Source organism: Orycteropus afer, unplaced genomic scaffold (assembly GCF_000298275.1).
Source record: "Orycteropus afer afer isolate SDZICR_OR568_19922 unplaced genomic scaffold, OryAfe1.0 scaffold00184, whole genome shotgun sequence".
Classification (NCBI taxonomy): domain Eukaryota; kingdom Metazoa; phylum Chordata; class Mammalia; order Tubulidentata; family Orycteropodidae; genus Orycteropus; species Orycteropus afer.
Window position 1 is genome coordinate 5,936,295 of NW_006921771.1, and position 21,624 is coordinate 5,957,918.

At 36.9% G+C, this 21,624-nt stretch overlaps 1 protein-coding gene across 1 annotated transcript in view; it reads right to left on the reverse strand.

Moving 5' to 3' along the window:
* The window catches only part of LOC103202550 (cell surface glycoprotein CD200 receptor 1-like), a 97,566-nt gene extending 77,085 nt beyond the window's left edge, over window positions 1–20,481 (reverse strand). Inside the window, exons 1-4 of the mRNA XM_007947448.1 lie at window positions 20,478–20,481; window positions 20,111–20,179; window positions 16,539–16,856; window positions 16,167–16,415 (exon numbers count right to left, since the gene is read on the reverse strand). Of these exons, the coding sequence (XP_007945639.1) occupies window positions 16,167–16,415; window positions 16,539–16,856; window positions 20,111–20,179; window positions 20,478–20,481 (640 nt within the window). The remainder of the gene's footprint in view (window positions 1–16,166; window positions 16,416–16,538; window positions 16,857–20,110; window positions 20,180–20,477) is intronic.
* Between the last annotated feature and the right edge of the window lie 1,143 nt (window positions 20,482–21,624).

Below are 21,624 nucleotides of genomic sequence, written 5' to 3' on the forward strand. Positions count from 1 at the left end.
ATACAGATTGAGTAAGCATGGTGAAAGGATACAACCCTGATGCACACTTTTCTTAATTTTAAAGCATTCCCTATCCCCTTGTTCTGTTTGAATGACTGCATCTTGTTCTATGTACAGGTTCCACATGAGCACAATTAAGTGTTCTGGAATTCCCATTCTTCACAATGTTATCTATAATTTGTTATGATCCACACAGTCAAATGCCTTTGAATAGTCAATAAAACACAGGTAAATATCTTCCTGGTACTCTTTGATTTCAGCCAAGATCCATCTGACATCAGCAATGACATCTCTTTGGACTCCACATCTTCTTCTGAATCCAGCTTGAATTTCTGGCAGTTGCCTGTCAATACACTGCTGCAACCATTTTTTAATTATTTTCAGCAAAATTTTACTTGCCAGGCATTAGGCTCCTAAATTTACTCCTATTTTTTCTTTGATTATCTTGATCCTCTAGTTTTACATTTAGGCCTTTGATCCATCTTGAGTTAGTTTCTGTATATGGTGAGAGATATGTAACCTCTTTCATTTTTGTGCAAATGGATATCCAGTTTTGCCAACACCATTTGTTAAAGAGACTATCTCATCTTCATTTAATGGCTGTGGCCCTTTGTCAAAGATCAGCTGTGTATATATGTGGAAGGATTTACTTCTGGGTTCTCAATTTTGTTTTGTTTGTCTATGTGTCTGCCATTGTACAAATACCACGTTTTGACTACTGTGGCTATGTAGTATGTTTTGAGGTCAAGGAGTTTAAGGCCTCTTATTTTGTTCTTCTTCTTTAGTAGTGCTTTGCTTATCCAGGGTTACTTTCATTTGCATATAAAGCTGATGACTAGTTTTTCCATATCTTTAACGAATGATGATGGAAATTGGATCAGGATTCCATTATATTTGTAGGTTGCTTTGGGCATTATTGATATTTTCACTGTGTTAAGTCTTCGTATCCATGAGAATGGCACATTCTTCCACTTATGTAGGTCTCTTTAGGGTTCTTGTAGTAGTGTTTTGTAGTTTTCTTTATATAGATCTTTTGTGTCTCTCTTTAGATTTCTTCCTAAGTACTTCATCTTTTGTATGGTTTTTGTAAATGATGATGTTTTCCTGGTTTCCTTTTCAAAGTTATTTTTGTACAGGAGTCTGGCTGATTTTTGTATGTTCATCATGTGCTCTGTCTCTTTGCTGAATCCTTCTATTAGTTCTAGTACAGTAAAAAGAAATTTACAGACTTGGAAAAAAATTGGCAATCATATATGGACAAGGGACTAGTCTCTAAAATTTATCGAAAACTTCAACATCTCAATAACAGAAAGACAATTCAATTAAAAATTTACAGAGGTGGACAGATATTTCATCAAAGACATTCAAGCAACTAACTCATGAAGAAATACTTACAATCATTAGTCTTTAGAGATGCAAATCAAAACAACAATTAGATAACATCTCACAAAAGCATTAATATCAAAGCTCAAAAAAACAGAAAACAAAAAATCCTACTGAAGTTGTGGAGATACTAGAATGTTCAAACACTGCTGTTGGAGCTGTAAAGTGGTACAACCACTGTGGAAAACAGTATGGGGCTTCCTTCAAAAGCTGGAAATAGAAATACCATATGATCTAGCACTGCTACAACTATGTATATATCCTAGAGAAACAATAGCTATAAAATGAACAGATATATGCACATTCATGTTTATTGCAGCATTATTCACAATAGCAAAAAGATGGAAACAACCTAAGTGCCCATTAGCACATGAATGGTCAATCTATGGTACACAAAAACAATGTAATACTATGCAACATTAAAGAAAACTGATGCATCTGGGAAACACCTCATAACATAGATGAACCTAAAGGACATTATGCTGAGTGAAATTAGTCAACCATAAAAGAACAAATACTGTATGATACCACTACTGTTAAAAGTTTAGAAAAAGTTTATCCACAGAAAGAATCATTCTTTGAAGGTTATTAGGGGTGAGAGGGAAAAGGAGAGTAAATTACTAACTAGAAGGTAGACAAGTATTAACTTGAGAGAAGGGAAAGGCAATATACTATAAGGGAAAAATCAACACAAAATGATCAAGGCAGATAAAGACACCTGGAGGAGCACAAGAGTTAAAGGCAGCAAAGATAAATATTATTACATACACAATCCTGCAGTAACAGTAGTAACTATAATCTACAAATGGATACGTAGCACATTCAAGCTGAACAGGTGTGGGAAGGTGAATGGGACTACATTCATGAATATATATAGATTTGTCAGAGGCTATTTCGACATATGTATTTACATGTGCTACAAATATATACAGGAGTATAGTAGAACATATAGGGACAAAGTTATGAAAATTTCTTAATCATAACCAAAGACCTTCAGGAAATGAATCACTGGGCATGGAGCCTCAGGACTATAGTCACAGGAGACACTAAGGTCAATAGACATAACATAGTCCCAAAGACAATGTTCTACATTCTACTTTGATGAGTAGTGACTGGGGTCTTAAAAGCTTATGAGTGGCTGACTTCCAGTAAGATGGAGAAATAGGCAGACAAGCGACACAGACCTTCGTCAACAAAGAAAAGAAAAACCAATTGACAAAGATACAGAAGATAATCCTGGAGCCCTGAGCTTTGAAAGGAACTATACAGAAGTGGATTAGGCACCAACTAGTGGAAAAATCTGAACGAAAACAGTGAGTACAGAGATGGTCGGAGCTGCAGATTGTCAGCTACTCTGACAGGACCAACAGCCTGAATATTTCCAAGTGGTATTGGGACCTGAGAATTGACCTAAAGATCAGCCCTAGTCACCAAGGGCTGTAGGGACGACTATGCTGGTGGCCTATGACTAGGAAGGGAAACAGCAAAGAGGGAGACAAACTGAGCTGTTGACTTTTCACTGTCTGGAGGGTGCAGCTATTTTGATTGCTTATACGTGGCAGCCATTTTGAATATTTAAAGCGACCGAGGGTGCAGCCATATTGAATGTTTACAAGAGGTGGCTATTTTGGATATTTAAAGTGACCGAGGACACAGCCATTTTGAATGTTTACAAGTGGTGGCCATTTTGGATATTTAAAGTGACTAAGGGTGTAGCTATTTTGAATCTTTACAAGTGGCAACCATTTTCAATTTTAAAATCATAGCATCCTCATTTGGATTCCAGGGACCTAAGAATAGGCTCTGTTTGCCAAGGTCAGCAGGGACATCCGAGAGAATGACAACAGGAAAGGAGGCAGGTGGTGAGTGTATAAGTGCTGTCAACAAGTGAATAGAGGAGCACAGTACCATGTTTGCATAGACAACATACAAAGAAAACTAAAATCGTGGGCAAGTCACTTTAACATACAATCACCAATTAAATATAAACACAAAAATGTCACAATGCCTTGGAAACAACAGAGCAACACAGTCCACACAAAGAAGCAAGATAAAGCAGAAGAATCAAGGGACAAGGATACAGAACCAAAACACATCCCTGATGAAGATGTGGCATGGGAACTCCCTGATAAGGAATTCAAAAAAATTATATTTAGGTATCTTCAATGAATTGAGAGATAGATCAAGGAAAACACAGAGAGAACCCTAGAACAATTTCAAAAGACAATACAAGAACAAAATGACAAAATAAATGAAAAATTAGAAATGATACAAAATCTACACACTGAAATACAGAAGATTAATACTAAATTTTCAGAAGTAGATAACATATTGAATGGGCAAAAGAGCAGAATTGAATCAATGGAAGACAGAATTAGGGAGATTGAAGGCAAATACCTGAACACTTCTTTGGAAAGAGATGAATCAGAAAAGGTCAAAACAAAAATGAAGAAACGCTAAGGTTCATGTGGGATACCATCAAAAGGAATAACCTACATGTCATCAGAATTCCAGAACAGGAAGAGACAAATAAAACCACAGAGAAAATTATTGAAGATTTGTTGGAAGAGAATTTTTCTGGTATGATGAAAGATGAGAATATATCCATTCAAGAAGTCCAATGAACCCCAAACAGGATAGACCCCAAAAGAAAATCACCCAGACATATCATCATCAAACTTACCAAAACCAAAGACAAAGAATCATGAGAGCAGCATGGGAAAAACAGTAAGTTCCCTACAAGGGGCAACCAATAAGACTAAGCTCAGATTCTTTACAGAAACCATGCAGGTGAGAAGACAATGGGCTGGTATATATAAAACTCTGAAAGAGAAAAATTTCCAACCAAGAATTAGGTACCCAGAAAATTATCCCTCAAATATGATGGTGAAATTAGGACATTTCCAGATAACCAGAAATTAAGGGAATTTGTTAAAACCAGACCAACCTTACAAGAGATGCCAAAGGGAGCCCTTTGGACAGAAAAACAACAACAGCCAACAACACCTGACCATTAACACACATGATGATATAACCCAGAAACCAACCCAGCTATGGAAGTATCCAAATAAAGAAGCCTGTGAGATTGTAAACAGGGAACCAGAGACATCAATTGACAAATAAGGACAACTACAAACCAAAAAGAGGGAAAAAAAAAACGTGTCATTACAGAACTTCTAGATGGTAGGGAAGTCAAGACAACTACAAGAGAAAACAGACTGTTCTAAACTTGGGAAGAAAACTATAAATCACAGGGTAACCTCAAAGAAAAATGATAAACCTTCAAATCAAAAAAGAGGACCAGCATAAATATTCAGCAAACACTAAAATAGCAATGAAGTAAGTGATAACATGATTCATAAACAAAACGAGCTCAGCATAGAAAATTATATGGAACAAAAAAATCTACACCATGAAAAAGCACATAACAAAAATGACAGCAAAAAATTCATATTTGCTGATAATTACATATCTGGCAAGGCACTTATCTCTAAGATTTATAGCGGAAGAGAGGATGACCAAACTATGGTACCTACATATAATGGAATGCTGGGCAGTACTAAAGAATAATATAGAGTCTGCAAAACACAGCATAATATGGATGAACTTGGAGGATTTTATGCTGATTGACATAAGTCAATCACAGAAGGACAAATATAGTATTAGTTTGTTGTTGTGAAGGGTCAAGGAAAGGTTTATATATGGAGGAAACTTTCTTTGTTGGTTGCCAGGGGTGGGAAAGGAGGGGAGGGGACACTGACAAAAAAACAAAAAAATGCATTGACCCATGTCACTTTAGTTTTGTGTATTTCACTGTATATAAATTATATTTCAATAAAATGCATTAAGAAGGAAAAAAAATGCTTATGAGTGGCCATCTAACTTGCAATTACTAGTCTCTCCCCATCTGGAGCAAAGAAAAGAAAAGAAAATCAAAGACACAAGGAAACAATTAATCTAAAGAATTTATGAAACTCAGCCTTCACAACCCCAAGATCAGAAGAACTAGATGGTGCCTCACCACCATCTCTGACCACTCAGAAAAAGATTATAACAGGAGGTCAAAATAATAATAATAATAATAATAATTTATAGATCAGGCTCACTGGTCTGACAAACACCACTGGAGTCCCTAACACTATGGCCCTTAAGCACCCTTCAAGTCTGGAACTGAACTCACCTCTATGGCTCAACTTTCAATCAAACAATAGACAAAACTATATGGTGAACAGTAACTCCAGAGAAGGACACACTCTTTTTTTTTTTTTTTTCTTTATTTTAAGAGCTTGTTTTACATTCAATGTAATGTGTACATTTAGTTTCATTCCCCATTTACCATGTCCAACTCTAACCCAGTTTCCTCCCCTCCCTACCCTGTAACCCTTTCCCATGCCCCTCATATTTATGCACTCCTGTTTGTCCTGCATTTCCTCAATTTGAATGTTGGTCCTCTGGTGTCCCATGGTCTATTGCTCTAAGAGATGTATTACCATAGAGTATGTGGGTGCGTCATCCTGGGTTGAATAGTCTGTGTGTACATCTTGTTAACTATTAGGCTGAGAGCCAGCTCCTGGGGGTGCATTTTATTCCAGGTGCAGAATGTATTCCAGGGCCATAGTATTGGGGATCTCAGCAGATTTCTTCTGAGCAGTAATTCTTTTTTTTTTTTTTTTTTGAGCAGTAATTCTTGTCATAATTGAGTTTTGGGATTTTGTTCCACATTTTTCCTCCCACTGTATCCAGGATCTCCCGATTTGATCCTTTCCTGAGTGGTGGGCATTGGTAGCTGGGCACCATCTAGTTCTTCTGGTCTCAAGGGCCATCATGTCCTATGGCTGATTGCTTCTAAAATGCCCTTTTTCTTTTTGCATTCTTCTTCACTTCCAACACTAGCAGACGATTAGCTGCATCTTAGATGGCCGCTTGAAAGCTTTTAAGACCCCAGTTGCTACACACCAATGTAGGATGTGGAACAACGCTTTTATGTATTTTGGTGTGCCAATTGAGTCTGGTGTCCCCCAGTACTATGGTCCTGAGATGGTAGATCTATTGGATTTCTCTCCCACAGTGTCTGGATGTCTGTGAGGAATTACTCTGTGTCTGTCTTTTATTGTTTCTGTAAGGACTGCAGGTATTTTTTTGTATCACTGGTGTCTGTGCAAGATTAGCCTCAGCTGAATCTATCCTTAGTCTAGAGTATACTTCTGTTCACTGACCCCCATCTGATCATCTCAGGTGTTTATGTGTTTATCTGTAGCCTGGTGTTTGGTGTTAATGGCAAGGCAGTATTGTGGACACATTGGTTGGTATTAGCATCTGTCATCTATTTATGTGCATAAATAGATGTCCTCCCATTTCCTAATGTTATCATGGTGGTCATTGCTCTTTCCCATACATCCCTCTCCCTACCCACATCAGCATGTAGGCCCCAACTAGCCCAAAATTAATCCCTCCCCTTCCCACCCCATCTTGGTAACCTACTAAATGGGTTCCCTTTCCCAAGTAAACCTTTCTCTGTCTTTTTACGGTAATGGGCTCATACAGTACTTATCTTTTTGCAATTGACTTATTTCACTCAGCATAATGTCCTCCAGGTCCATCCACATTGTGAGATGATTCATGTATCCCTCATTGTTCTTTAATGTAGCATAGTATTCCATTGTGTGCATATACCATAATTTGGTTATCCACTCATCCATTGATGGGCACTTAGGTTGTTTCCATCTCTTTGCTATAGTGAATTGTGCTGTGATGAACATTGGTGTACATATGTTTGTTTGTGCGCTATCTCTCACCTCTTTAGGATATATTCCTAGTAATGGAATTGCTAGGTCAAATGGTACTTCTATTTTCAGTTTTTTAAGGAAACACCATACCATTTGCCACAACAGTAGTATCGTTTTACAATCTCACCAGCAATGCACAAGAGTTCCAATCTCTCTGCAACCTCACCAGCATTTATTTTCTGACTTGTTGAACTTTGCTATTATTGCTGGGGTGAGATATCTCATTGTTGTTTTGATTTGCATCTCTCTAATGATTATAATGATTGCGAGGAATTTCTCATGTGTTTGTTGGCTGCCTGTATATCTTCTTTGGTGAAGTGCCTGTTCAAGCCTTTTGCTCATTTGTGCATTGGGTTATTTGCCTTTTTGGTATTGAGGTGTTGAAGTTTTCTACAGATTTTGAAGATAAGTCCTTTATCAAATATGTGATAGGCAAATATTTTCTCCCAGTCTGTAGGTTCTCTTTTTACCCTTTTGAGGAAGTCTTTCAAAGCACATAAGAATTAAATTGTTAAAAGGCCCCAATCATCTAGCTTCTCTTCTATCTCCTGCACATTCTGGGTTATGCTTGATAGTCTATTTATGCCATAAATTAGGGCTCCCAGATTTTTCCCTATTTTACCTTTGATGAATTTTATAGTTTCGGGTTTTACATTTAAGTCTTTGATGCAGCTTGAATTTGTTTTTGTATATGGGGTGAGGTATGGGTCTTGTTTCATTTTTCTGCAAGTGGATATCCAGTTTTGCCAACACCATTTGTTAAAGAGGCTGTCTCTTCCCCATTTAATGGGTTTGGGACCTTTGTCAAATATCAGTTGTCCATAGATGGATGGATCTATATCTGGACTTTCAATTCTGCTCCATTGGTCTATCTGTCTATCATTGTACCAATACCATGCTGTTTTGACTGCTGTAGCTGTATAGTATTTCTTAAGATCTGGGAGTGTGAGACCTCCCACTTGTTTTTCTTCTTCAGAAGTGCTCTACTTATTCGAGGTCTCTTTCCTTTCTATATGAAATTAGTAATTAGTTTTTTCGTGTCCTTAAAAAATTTTGTTGAAATCTGGATCAGGATTACATTAAATGTACAGATTGCTTTAGGCAGTATTGAGATTTTCACAATATTTAGCCTACCTATTCATGAATAAGTTAGGTTCTTCCATTTGTGTAGTGTCATTGTTGTCTCGTAAAGACACACTCTTTAGAACAATCAACCATAGAAGATCAAAAAGGGTGACATTTTCCCAGGGATAAAGCTCAGAAGGCAAAGAGGGATAGGAAAAAAGGAAGGACCACAGGAAAAGGTAAAGACATGGAGGACATGGGAAGAGTGCTCTTACATTGTAAGATTTCAATCCATGTCACAAAACAAAATGTATATGAACTGTTGAATGGAAAATCAATTTGCTCTGTAAATTCACAATTTAAAAAAATTGAAAACAACAACAATTAAAAAAATAAAAAAAAAAACTTCTGATGTTTTCCTGCCAGGGCACAAACAGAAACACAATTTCTTTATTAAAAAAAAAAAAAAAGATCCACATCCACATTCCCACAAGTAGCCCTGTGGCAAAGGAGTTAAGTACTTGACTGCTAATCAAAAGGTCAGTGGTTCGAACTCATCAGTCACTCCACAGGAGAAAGATGTGACAGTCTACTTCCATAAAGTTTTATAGCCTTGGAAACTCTATTGGGCAGTTCTACTCTCTCCTGTAGGGTCACTCTGAGTTGGAATCGACTCAACATCGGTTGAGTATACACTTTCCCAATATTTTGCTCCACTGAAAAATGGATTTCATACCCATGGCCATTCTCTTAGTACATAAACCATATTTTATATATATATCATGTTTTCCATAATATATATTTAGCTGTTCATATAGTCAATAACCATTTGATATACATATCATAATAGAACATACACCATACAAACACACGTTTCCAACTTATTATAACAGAAAAACCATTAGACATTGGATATCAATACCTATACGTGGTATAGTAAATTACCTGGTATGGCTTTTCTAACCATAAATCTTTGTAAACTTTGTGGTGGAATTTGCTGTGAGCAACTGAGGAGCTCCTGATTGTAAAAGTTATCTACCTGGGGTATTTCTGTTGGGTGTGCCAAAATGTTCTGGGAAGTTCACTCTCTCTCAGGTGCTTAGAATTCTGTTGTTATGATTGGCTAGTTTGGCCGCTCTGTCAGGCTCAAAAGGAGGCCTCCTAGAGGCAGAAGTCTCTCTGACTGCTGGATGCAAATGATGTGCTGCTGAGAGAAACGTGCTCCCAAGAGAAACGCACTCCTGAGAGACACGTGCTGCTCAGAAAGAGATGCAAGAGACATGCATTGCTGAGGGAGACACTGAGGAACATGCAGTGCTGTGAGAGACTGTTGGTGGAGAGAGAGCAGGCTGAGAGAGATTGTTTTTCCTAAACTTGAATTGTAACCTGGTGCTTCCCTAATAAACCCCATAATCTGTGAGTACTGTGTGGCCACTGCAGTCAATTATCAAACCCAGCAGAAAGGTGGTGAGTGCTGCGGGAGGAATGGTTGGTGTCAGGGTTGGTGAAAGGCATGGAGGGAGGCAGCATGTCTGGCCTCACAGGAATAGGCCTTGGACTACTGATAGTGATTCTGTCTTCCTCTTGTGTGGATAGAGGAGGTCAGAAGATGTGGCCTCCCGCCCTTTTGGCAGTCTATATAAAATGATAAGTTCAGAAGACAGTAATATCCATACATGTGTGTTCATGCTCTCTCTTCTCTTTCTCTTTCTCTCTCACTAACACATACACTTCATACACACTATTTCATAAATATGACAGAACAATATAAACCAAATGTAATTAAATAGTTCTAACAATTTATAATAATAGATCATACTAACAATTCATTAGAATTTTATATTAGCTGATTGTTTGGTTAAAAAGGAAAAATGGTAATGCTGAATATATTAAAATAAAAATTTAATAAAAATTCAGTTTCTCAAGGTAAGGAAAGGAATATTCAACATTGCTAGAGAGAATACATATTGATACAATTTGACATATGAAAAATAAAATACATGAATCATTTGACTTAATTCTACTCAAAGGAATGATCCTTCAGATATATTTAAACAAATATAAAGAGGTACATCCACAAGAAAGATTCTATGTAACATTGTTTATGATAGCAAAACAAACCAACAAAACTTAAGACAATGTAAGTATCTATCAGTAGGGTTGTGGCTAACTGAATATAATTCTAAGGGACCATTAACAACAATGAGTTTACTCTGTACTGATATGAAAAGATCTCTAAGACATATGAAATTATTCACTCTGTAGAAGTACAGAACAGTGTGTATGATATGTTCACCTTTATGTCTTGACAAGGATATGTGCATATACATGTAAATAGACATATAAATGCACACATACATATATCTGTTGGCATATAGATAAATCACATGTACATAGATATTTTCTGGAAGAATAAATAACTATTGATGATTGTGCCTTCTGAGAGTTATTTCTTGAGGAAACTAGATTTTCATCATTTACTGTACTGTACAATTATAACATTTTATCATGAGCATGTGTTTTTCTGTAAAAGTAACATCAGTTTTTCAGAGAACTAGCTGGTAGCAGTTAAGATTCCAAAGTTTCAATTGCTTAAGAATATGAATGTACACTCATTAGAGTGTTTTTGGTTTATAGATCCTTTGAAAAGCTGAATTTCAAAATAGATCTTCCACTCTAGAAATTAATACAGTAATTATACTGTATCTTGATTTATTTGTCCTGGTGCAAGATTCCAATAACTTATAAGATATGGAGATCCATCCCAGAAACCTCACTTTGTAACACCCGAGATGTCTTCTCCTTGTTTGTAGTATCATAGAGTGGATTGTTCTTCTCTGTATAGCTGGCATAGGGCTGCATTTCATCCTTAGAAAGAATTCAAAGTCAAAATCAATTTTTAAAAGCCAGAAAATCATCACAGAAACTATCCATATTTCTCAAACAGACAGCCACAGCTTACTTGTGTCTCTGTGCTTACTCAAACATAAAAGACTTTGTTCTAATATTTTATAATACGTGTGTGTGTATGTATGCAAATGTATTGATAATGTCCCAGTGTGAGATGGCAAAAATTGTGTGAATAAGAATGGAGGATGAAGTGATATGAGAAGTATTTCAAAGGCGGACAGTTTATAAGACTCAGCAAATGGTTATAAGAAAGTAGGGAGTGGAATAGGTTTAAAGCTTGAGTAACAATGAAATGGTGATGGTACCACCATTGAAAAAGGAAAGTCAGGAGTTAGAGATCATTTCATGGAGGAGAAGACACCAGTTAAGTTCTCCAAAGATTACAGTTCAAACTAGGAAACATGATGCATTATGTTGGATGCAATTCGTAAAGTGAAACTGTGGATTTTGCAGTGATGCAACAGAATGTGGTAGTTAATTAACAAGAAGAATATACCTGCCTATTAGTGTTATTAAACCAAAATCTTTAACTCTTCAACTAAGTCACTAGTGGTTATGCAAATAGCAAATTATATGACTAGATAATAGTTTGCAAATATTCTTCTTTTTTGTCTTAACTCCTCAAAACTTGAATAGTTTCTCTTTTAGTCAGTTTATATTTTCTGGAAAAACCAAAATAAACTGGAGAGAATGCATAAAAGGACATTATTTAGATTGAAAATAGAAAAAAATAATGTACTATTTATAGCTGAGGTTCATTTTGGTAGAAGCCATAAGAAGTCCAGAAATAAATGATCAAAAATGAGTGAAAATTGCTGCTTGTAATTATATAACTAAGTAAAGGAATTCAATATTTTAGGAAAAGAATTTAAGCTATGCAACAGAGCTTGATGTGATACAGTATATGCAACAATTCCTCTTAGGCACATGAAAGATTTGCTGTCTTTCTTTTCTCAAACAAAATTTTGCAGAAACATATCTTCCAAGATCCTCCTCATACAGCTAATTCATCATGTTGTGTGTCTCAGTAACCTATAAAACCCCTTTTAATCCAAACTAAATCAACTCTAAAAGCTTTAAGATAAATTTGTTGATTACTGATGTTAACATTTTAATATTACCCAGTCAGTAAATTCCATATTTTTTATTTTTTTCTTGCATCAGTAAAGCTAAAGAAAGGGGAAGAAAATCATCAATCAATACCTGCAGTAGTTTTCAAGGCATAAATAGATAAAATGATGAATAAAATAAAAAAAATCCAATGGATGATATGTAGAACAGTTTGGATTTCTGATGTTCGGCCACCTGTAAATATACAAACAAAATTACACTGCTCAGGGATGTCTCCTTCTACGTGAAATTCATTTCTGTGATCTTATTGTAAGTACTCTATCCTATTAATAAACATGGCCATCAAGTCAATTCCAACTCATAGGATTTCCAAGGCTGTGAATCTTTACAGAAGTAGATTGCCTCATCTTACTCCCACAGAGCAGCTGGTGGGTTTGAAACACTGATGGTCTGATTAACAGCCAAATGCCTTAATCACCATCAGAGTTCCCTTTAACCCATTAATATTTCTAAGAATTATTATATGGAAATTGTTTCATTAATTCAAACTTCAGAGTTCCCAGAAAGATACCATGTTATTTCAGGATTTTATTGCTTTTAAAAATAAGAATTTGTGAATGGCAAGTCCCTGAAGGAGAGAGGTAAAATTAGATCTGTCTGTTATTTTAATAGCAGAGTGTTTCTCACTTCTAATATTTGGAAATAAATGGAGCATTCTAAGAAAAATATTTGAAAAAATCATCCTAATTCTGAGGTCACCTTTCTGCCAGGGATTGATGTGAAAATAAATGCATGGCAGCACCTTTGAAATGTGTAGTAACTGCTGGCAGCAGTGTATGGCTGGCTCAACTGTTAAGAACTGCTGGTAACAGAATAGAAAGTACATTCTGACAAGAGGATTAGTCAATGAAGGACTCACCAGCTCTGAGAGGCAGTGGTTTTAAAACTGTTGTCTGAGTTCAATGAATGTGGTTTGGGGGCAGCAAAGGAGGTGAAATAGGGGTGCTGAGGGCTAACACCCCATCTCTCCACCCTCCTTCAGCAGTTTGTTTTTTGTGTTTTAAATACTGGATTTTTCAGTATTTTATTCAAAAAAGAAAGGGTTGGTTTGACAGCTAAAACAACATTGTTTGGAAATGTACGCTATAAACAAATGAGGTCTCTCTTGTTAGACGTGTGCTTGCTGAAGAACTGCCTCATAAGGATGACACACAAGAGATCCCTGCACTAGGTGAGAGGGAGTCTCTTCCGATTCTAAGATTCTATAAACATGAACTCATAATATCATAGTGAATGGTCTGATTTCATACAGAATCTGCACAGTTACTTTTCTCAATAAATATTGCTAAATTCTTTAAATAATAATGATCACAATTATCGACTTAAGAATGGACATTGAAAAATGCTGGCTTAAGTACATAGGTTTTTCTGTTCTCCTTTCTTAAAAACATCAGTAAAGAAAATTTAAACATATAGATTTGGAAAGACAAAGAACAGGAATGGAGATAAGAGTAGATGAGAGATTTTAGCCTGTTTTTAAGAAAAAGTAGAACAGAAGAATGACTCATTGTTCCAGAGTGGAATAATAAACATTAGTGATGACAGAACTCCAGGGAACCTTAGAATAGAAAGCACCTAAGATAGAGAAAGGGAACTGTGGGCTATGAAATGTGGGACTAAAAGTTGGAGCTTGTTTGAAAGTCTGTAGAGAGAGCAGATAGGCTGCCTAGTGCCCTGCCCCATTAGGTGCAGCCAGGCAACTATATCTTCCCCAACCAACCCAAAACGGGAAGTTTAGCCTAGAAAGGATGAACTGGAGAGAGTCCAGAATCAAGGTTCCAGAAATAATGGAGAGGGGATATAAGATGCCAGACTGAGGACAAGTATTAAAGGAAAGTCTGAGTTCTGAGCAGTGAGACCTCTCCCTCTTTGCTCCCAGAAAATAGGCTTATCAAGCTTATTCCTCCAACACAAGAGACTGGGAAGTTGCTTATTTTGTAGAACATAAACAGCCTCAGAGAAAAGACTGTCAGATGCACAAAAAAAAAAAAAAAAAAACCCACTGCCGTCGAGTTGGATCCGACTCACAGCAAACCCTCCTTGGGTTTCTGAGGCGGTATCACTATGGAAGTAGATTGTCCAACCTTCCTTCCGAGGAGTGCCTGGTGGGTTTGAACTGCCAGCCCTCTGGTTAGCAGTCAAATGCCTTAGGCACTATACCACCAGAGCGCCTAGGAATTCAAAATTTTATTTTTATTTAATTTTCCATCTTTTCACCCTATCGAAGCTAGCAAGTTGGCAAGTCCAACCAACAAATGGTGTACCTTCCAATAAGCTCTTTAGTTTTCACTCTGAGTGAATGCATAGGCAAAGATAACCACAGAGTAAATGAAAGCCTCACATGGGAGAAAGAAGAGATACAAAGAAATGTCTGGGAGACAGAAGGACTCAGATTAAAAAGACATGGGCTAAAACAGAGGATGGAGGCAGAATTGTCCAGGATGATAGCTCTATAGCAGATCCCATGACCAGCCAGACCAGAATCGAATGAGAGTGTCGAACAACTCAAGAAGGGGTGTCTTTGAGGGAAAAAAAAAATGGAACTGTCAGATTACTGAATAAATTTGATCATGTGGAAAATAATATTAAGAGGAGTGTGCTAATTTTATCAATGGTTTCAGTGATAATTAACAACGGCATCGTTGTTATATGTCTTTGGTTGATCCTGACTCATAGAGACCCTATAGGTCAGAGTAGAACTTTATAGGGTATCCAAGGCTGTAAACATTTACAGGAGCAAATTGCCAGGTCTTTTTTTCCCACAGAGCAACTGGTGGGTTTGAACGATCAACCATCCATTAGCATCCAAACTCTAAATCACTGCACACCCAGGATCTTTTAATTAACAATAGTTCCATACATTATTAAAAGTTAAGAGCAAAAAAAGTAAAGCAATTAAGTTTAAAGGGAAAAAAAGTTATTTTTTAAAAAAGAAACATGAATTTATTGCCTGATGCAGAAGAGAATTTGCATATTCAAAATAATGGAAATAATGGAAATTTCATTTAACAAAAAATGCTATATAATTGTATATAAAGGACAGATGAAGACAATAAAGCTAAATCTTTGCCTGCCATAAGAGTACGTGGCTACATAAAGTTTAAAATCGTTATGGCAAGAAATAGCAGTATGAGCACACTATTGAGAAAAGATAGAGTCATGTATTATTAGAAACACCAAAAGATTTTTAAGTACTTGCTTCTGAGGAACTGTGTGAGGATGGAAAAGGAAAAGTGGAGATTTAGGGCTACAGTTCATGTTTTTCATAAGCTTGCAAGAACAAATTGACTTTAATCTATGTGTAGTTTGTTGATTAAAATAATTAACTTTTGAAAAATAGCAAATAGAAGTAGAATAGGAGCAGACAGTAGAGAAAGTGAACAGTGATGAACTAATCATCATATATTTAATCATATAAAAATGATTAAATATGATTTTATATGATTTAAGACATTTAAGAAAGTCCACTAACAAGAACCTGGAGAACAAAGTTCTAAAAGACCAAAAATTTGTGAAGGTAATTTATGGGTGACTTCATCCTTCTATTAAAACTGTAAGTATTTGCTCAAAAGTACACTTTATCCTTCTGTTAAAGTCATAATTATTTGCTTAAAATTGTATGACCCAACTAATTTATTACTACTATAAATGTGAACATTAAATGTAGAATAAACTGCACTCTAAAATATAGCTTTTTATGACAAAATTCTGTAATATTTTCTAGAGCTATCTCTATTTGTGGCATGAGAAGAAGATAAAATGGAGAGTGAGGAGAACATACTTGAATGAAAACTAGTTAAATTTCTGTGCACACTTTTTTCCTTCTAAACATAATTTCTCTTTCTCTGAAAGAATGGAAAAATCTAACACAAACCAAGAAGAATTACTTACCTGGATGTAGTTGTATGCTCAGACTCTCGTTTCTAGTCAAGTGGGAGACAGAGCAGGTCACAGCAGACGTGATGCCATCCTCCCAGTGGCACGCACTCCTCACAGACACTGCACCGTTGCCCTGATTTTCTTGCTCAGTGACACAGTCCCCCTCTGGGTTCCAGGAGATCTGTGCAGCCGGCTTCCCTGCTACTGCCTTGCACACCACAGTTCTATTCTCAGTTAGAAACACGGTCACCTCGGGGGGCATTGCAGAGATGTAAGGGAAAACAAAGGCTTCAGTGCCAACGTAAGCATTAAGGAATTCAGAGAGACTTTTGATTCTGTCTCAGTCTGGTTATCTGAAATAGCACAACGTAGGATGTTCCTTACCTAGCACTTGGACGTGATAGGCATGATGGAAATGCCCATTAGATGTTACCATTTCACATGTGTAAGACCCATCATGAGTGATGGCCACTGGATCAATCTGAAGGGCAGGACTCTGGTCAGGTCTGGAGGCCCAGGTTATTGCCTCATCAGTACAGTTGGTTTCCTTAGTCTCATTTTTATCTCTCCTGTAGGCTTTGGTGCAGGAAGTGTTGTCTCTGAAGATTATTTTCCACGTTGCTATAAACTCAGGTGTCAGTGGGACAGGAGGGCAGGAGAGCACAGCCTTTGTATTCACCAGTACAGTCAGTGAAGTCTTCACTGGACACACACACACACACAAAGACAGTGAGTTTTTAAAAAAGCTTGACAAAGGACTCTATGTGCTAAGTTTATTTGTAATACCTGAAGTGATGTTAGAAAGTTGTTTGGCAGCCTTATTCCAGAAATACTAAACTTAGATGCTAAATTAAACATTTATAAAATGTATCAATTAAATGCAATCCAAAGATCAACCAACTTTCCCCTGTATTACATATAATTAGAAAAATAATAAGTATTATTATATGGGAACACATTTTTTAATGTTTTTTAATTGATTTAAGAGTTTTGTTATCTATAAAACAGACAAAATGAGAAAACAGAAGATAAAGTGTTTCAAATTTAATCTTTTGTTCATAAAAACTATTAGGAAATAAAATGGACTAATTAATGATGTGGTTAGCTCCTCTTAAGTTTCGAGGAGAAGAAAAAATTGGTAACTTCAGAACTAAATGGTACTTCACACAAACATAAAGTGGAGCATATCAGTACTTCATTAAAAATAAGTTATGTGAGTATTAATGTTGAACAAGCTGGAATTTTTCGTTGGTATATTTTTTAATTAGAGGATCACAAAATTGCTGAAGTCAATTGATCTTAAAGTAATCTGTCATTTTGTCAGGGAGACTTTACATTAAAATGAAAAATGAAGCTATCTACTAGTAAGGGATGCCTAGAGATATTTATTTATTTTTAGTTGTTATTGTTGTTGTTAAGTGCCGTCGAGTTGTTTCCGACTCATAGCAACCCCATGCACAGCAGAACGAAACACTGCCCGATCCCTCACCAGCCCCACAATCCTTGCTATACTTGAGCCCATCATCGCAGCCACTGTGTCAATCCATCTCCTTGAAGGCCTCCTCCTCTTTCGTCGACCCTCCACCCTACCAAGCATGACATCCTTCTCCAGGGAATGGTCCCTTCTTACAACATGACCAAAATAGGTAAGACGAAGTCTGGACATTCTTGCTTCCAAGGAGCATTCTGGCTGCACTTCCTCCAGGACACATCTGTTAGTTCTTTTAGCAGTCCACGGTACTTTCAGCATTCTTTGCCAGCACCACAACTCAAAAGCATCAACTCTTCTTCGGTCTTCCTTATTCATTGTCTAGCTCTCACATGCATATGAGGCCATTGGAAATATCATGGCTTGTGTCAGGCGCACCTTAGTCCTCAAGGAGATATCCTTGCTCCTCAGCACTTGAAACAGTTCCTTCACAGTTGACTTTCCCAATGCTACACGTCATCTAATGTCCTGACTGCTGCTTCCGTTGGCATCGATTGTAGAACCAAGCAACATGAATTCCTTGACAACCTCAATCTTCTCTCCATTTATTGTGATGCTGCTCATTGGTCCAGTTGTGAGGATTTTGTTTTCTTTATGTTGAGATGTAATCCATATTGCAGACTGTATTCTTCAACCTTCATCAGTAGGTGCCTTAAGTCATCCTCACTTTCAGCAAGCAAAGTAGTATCGTCTGCATATCTCAGGTTGTTAATGATTCTTCCTCCAATCCTCATACCATGTTTTTCTTCATATAGTCCAGCTTCTCGGATTATTTTCTCAGCATATAGATTGAATAAGTGTGGAGAAAGAATACAACCCTGATGCACTCCCTTCTTGATTTTAAACCATGTAGTGTCCCCTTGTTCTGTTCGAATGACAGCCTCCTGGTCAAGGTACAGATTCCTCATGAGTACAATCAAGTGCTCGGGAATTCCCATTCTTCTCAATGTTATCCATAATTTGTCATGATCCACACAACCAAATGCCTTTGCATAGTCAATAAAACACAAGTAAACATCTTTCTGGTATTCCCTGCCTTGAGCCAAGATCCATCTGACAACAGCTATGATATCCCTTGTTCCACGTCCTCTTCTGAATCCAGTTTGAACCTCTGGAAGTTCTCTATCAATATACTGCTGCAAACGTTTCTGAATTATCTTCAGTAAGATCTTACTTGCATGTGATATTAATGATATTGTTCTATAATTTCTACATTCTGTGGGATCACCTTTCTTTGGAATGGGCACAAATATGGATCTCTTCCAGTCAGTTGGCCAGGTAGCTGTCCTCCAAATCTCTTGGCATAACTAAGTGAGTGCCTCCAATGGGGCATCTGTTTGTTGAAATATCTCAATCGGTATGCCATCAATTCCCGGAGCCTTGTTCTTCACCAGTTCTTTCATTGCAGCTTTGACTTCTTCCTTCATTACCATTGGTTCTAGATCATATGCCACTTCTTGAAATGGATGAAGATCGATCAGTTCTTTTTGGTACAGTGACTCTGTGTATTCCTGCCATCTTCTCTTGATGTTTCCTGCATCATTCAATATTTATTTTTAGTATAGACTATAAATACAAACAAAGAAAAGTGAGAATTGTTTTATTTGAGAAACTTTCTGTAAAATGGATTTTATTGTGTATGTGGGATATTATCAAGTAGGGACTCTGGGTGAGTTTCCCTTTCTTCCTATTCAGTCACTTAAATTCTGAAATAGTTCAACTGTGAACTTGACTCACAGATTTTGTTTTCTTGTGTCAATTCTAATTATCAGAATTAAATATAGAAGTTGACCAATTTTGTCCACCTTTTAAGGTAAAAAATTAAACCCTGAAACCTGTAAGCATCTGCCAGCATAGAACCTCACACTGTCCGATCAACTGACATAATGTGTTTCTTGACTGATAAACATTTACTGAGAAGTAGTTAGCTCACCAAGTATCCATTACAACTCATTTGCAACAGAGGTCTCAATGATTACATCCTTTTAACCTGAGTAGAACCAGCTATGTGTGGCAAGGTAAACTTTTTATGTGGATGAAGCTTGTTGTTACTAAACTCTACATTTCTTATCTTCCTTCTCCAATTTTGGTGTTATCTGCCTCTTCTCTAGCACACAAGACCTCAAATTTCACTGCCAAAAAAGATAATATCACTAGATAAAGGAAAAGGGAGGATTTTAACTCAGATTTGAGAGGAGGTGAATTCATGCAGTTCCCACCACCTCAAGCACATCCCCTTACAGAAAGAACTTCCAACTTGACAGAGGCTTAGAGGCAAGTAAAAACGTGGCTTGCTTAGAGAACAATAAGTGGTTGGATCCTTTGGGTCCCTTATACCACTAGACACATATTGTATTCTTCAGTTAGGCACAAGGCTTGTAACCACCCCAGGCCATCAATTAATGTTTCCACAGAAGTTCAACACTCCATACCCACACTGTGGCCTCTCGAGAAAGAAGTAGGTTACCTTCTGTGGGAGGTGTTGAAATGTTCTCCACTATCTGCTTTCCATCCACAAATGAACTAATCCTTGAATCTACAAAATATTCAGAAAAGAGTAAAGTAAGTCACTTTTATGTACTCAGAGGAAGAGCAATTGTTTCTCTAACATATTCAGCAAGATAGAAAATGAGTTAACCATAACTAAAATAATACCAAAAAAAAAAAAAAATGCTGCAAATCACAAATTATGCCTTCATTAGGGGCAAAAAGACATGTCAACATTTTTTAAGCTACATTTATAAGATATTAATCAATTATTTTCCATTTATGAGATTTATGATATTTCCTTTTGTTGGTCGACTATTTTGTACAAGGTACTCCTGCCTCAATACCCATCCCTAGCCACAATGAGTTGGTTCAATTTGGACACAGAACATCACCTGGGTCGATTATAGTCTTTTCTCCAGATGCCACCCCCTAATTAAAGTTGTTTGCTTCAGTGGGGGACATCTCACCCAACTGGTCAAATTAGAGCCCATTTTTAAAGAATTTTAGAAGTAAAATTGAGAAGAGTCAATCTCTCTAGCCTTCCCATTTGTCCTACCTTGTGGAAGAAAAAGAGATGATTGAAGCAAAAGAAAAGAGAACAGCAGAGATAAGAGTCCTCACCTAATACAGGTATTGAATTTCACAGTTTCTAAGATCCTCAGTGTCATGATAAATGGGGAAAAGATTGAAGTTGTCAGTGATTCATTTTACTTGGATCCACGATCAATGCCCATGGAAGCAATAGTCAAGAAGTCAAACAACATATTTCACAGGGAAAATCTGCTGCAGAAGGCCTCTTTAAAGTGTTAAAGAGCAAAAATGTCACTTTGAAGACTAAGGTGTGCCTGACGCAAGCCATGATATTTTCAATAGTCTCATATGCATGTGAAAGATGGACAATGAATAAGGAAGACCAAGGAAGAATTGATGGATTTCATTGTGGTGTTGGCAAAGAATACTGAATGTACAATGGATTGACAAAAGAATGAACAAATCTATCTTGGAAGAAACAAAGCCAGAAAGTGCCTTAGAAGCAAAACTGACCAGACTTTGTTTCTTCTAGTTTGGTCTTGTAGGAGGGACTAGACCTTGGACAAGGATGTCATGTTTGGTGAAAGGCCAGTGAAAAAGGGAAAGACTCTGCACAAAATGAATTGGCATTCTGGCTGCACTGATGGTCTTAAACATAGCAATGATTGTGAAAATGGTGCAGGGCCCAACAGTGCTCATTCTGTTGTACATGGGGTCACTATGAAAAAGAATAGACTTGATGGCACCTAATAACAACAACAAGGCTTATAAACATTCCTCACCTGTTAAAAGCAAAAGAGTCTTAATTTACTTGAAAATTGGTTATTGAAAACTTGCCATTTCAGGACATCTAGTAAGATGGAGGAATAGGCAGACAAGCTACACAGACCCTCTACAACAAAGAAAAGAGAAATCAATTGACAGTGATACAAAAGACAATTGTAGAACTTTGAAAGGAAG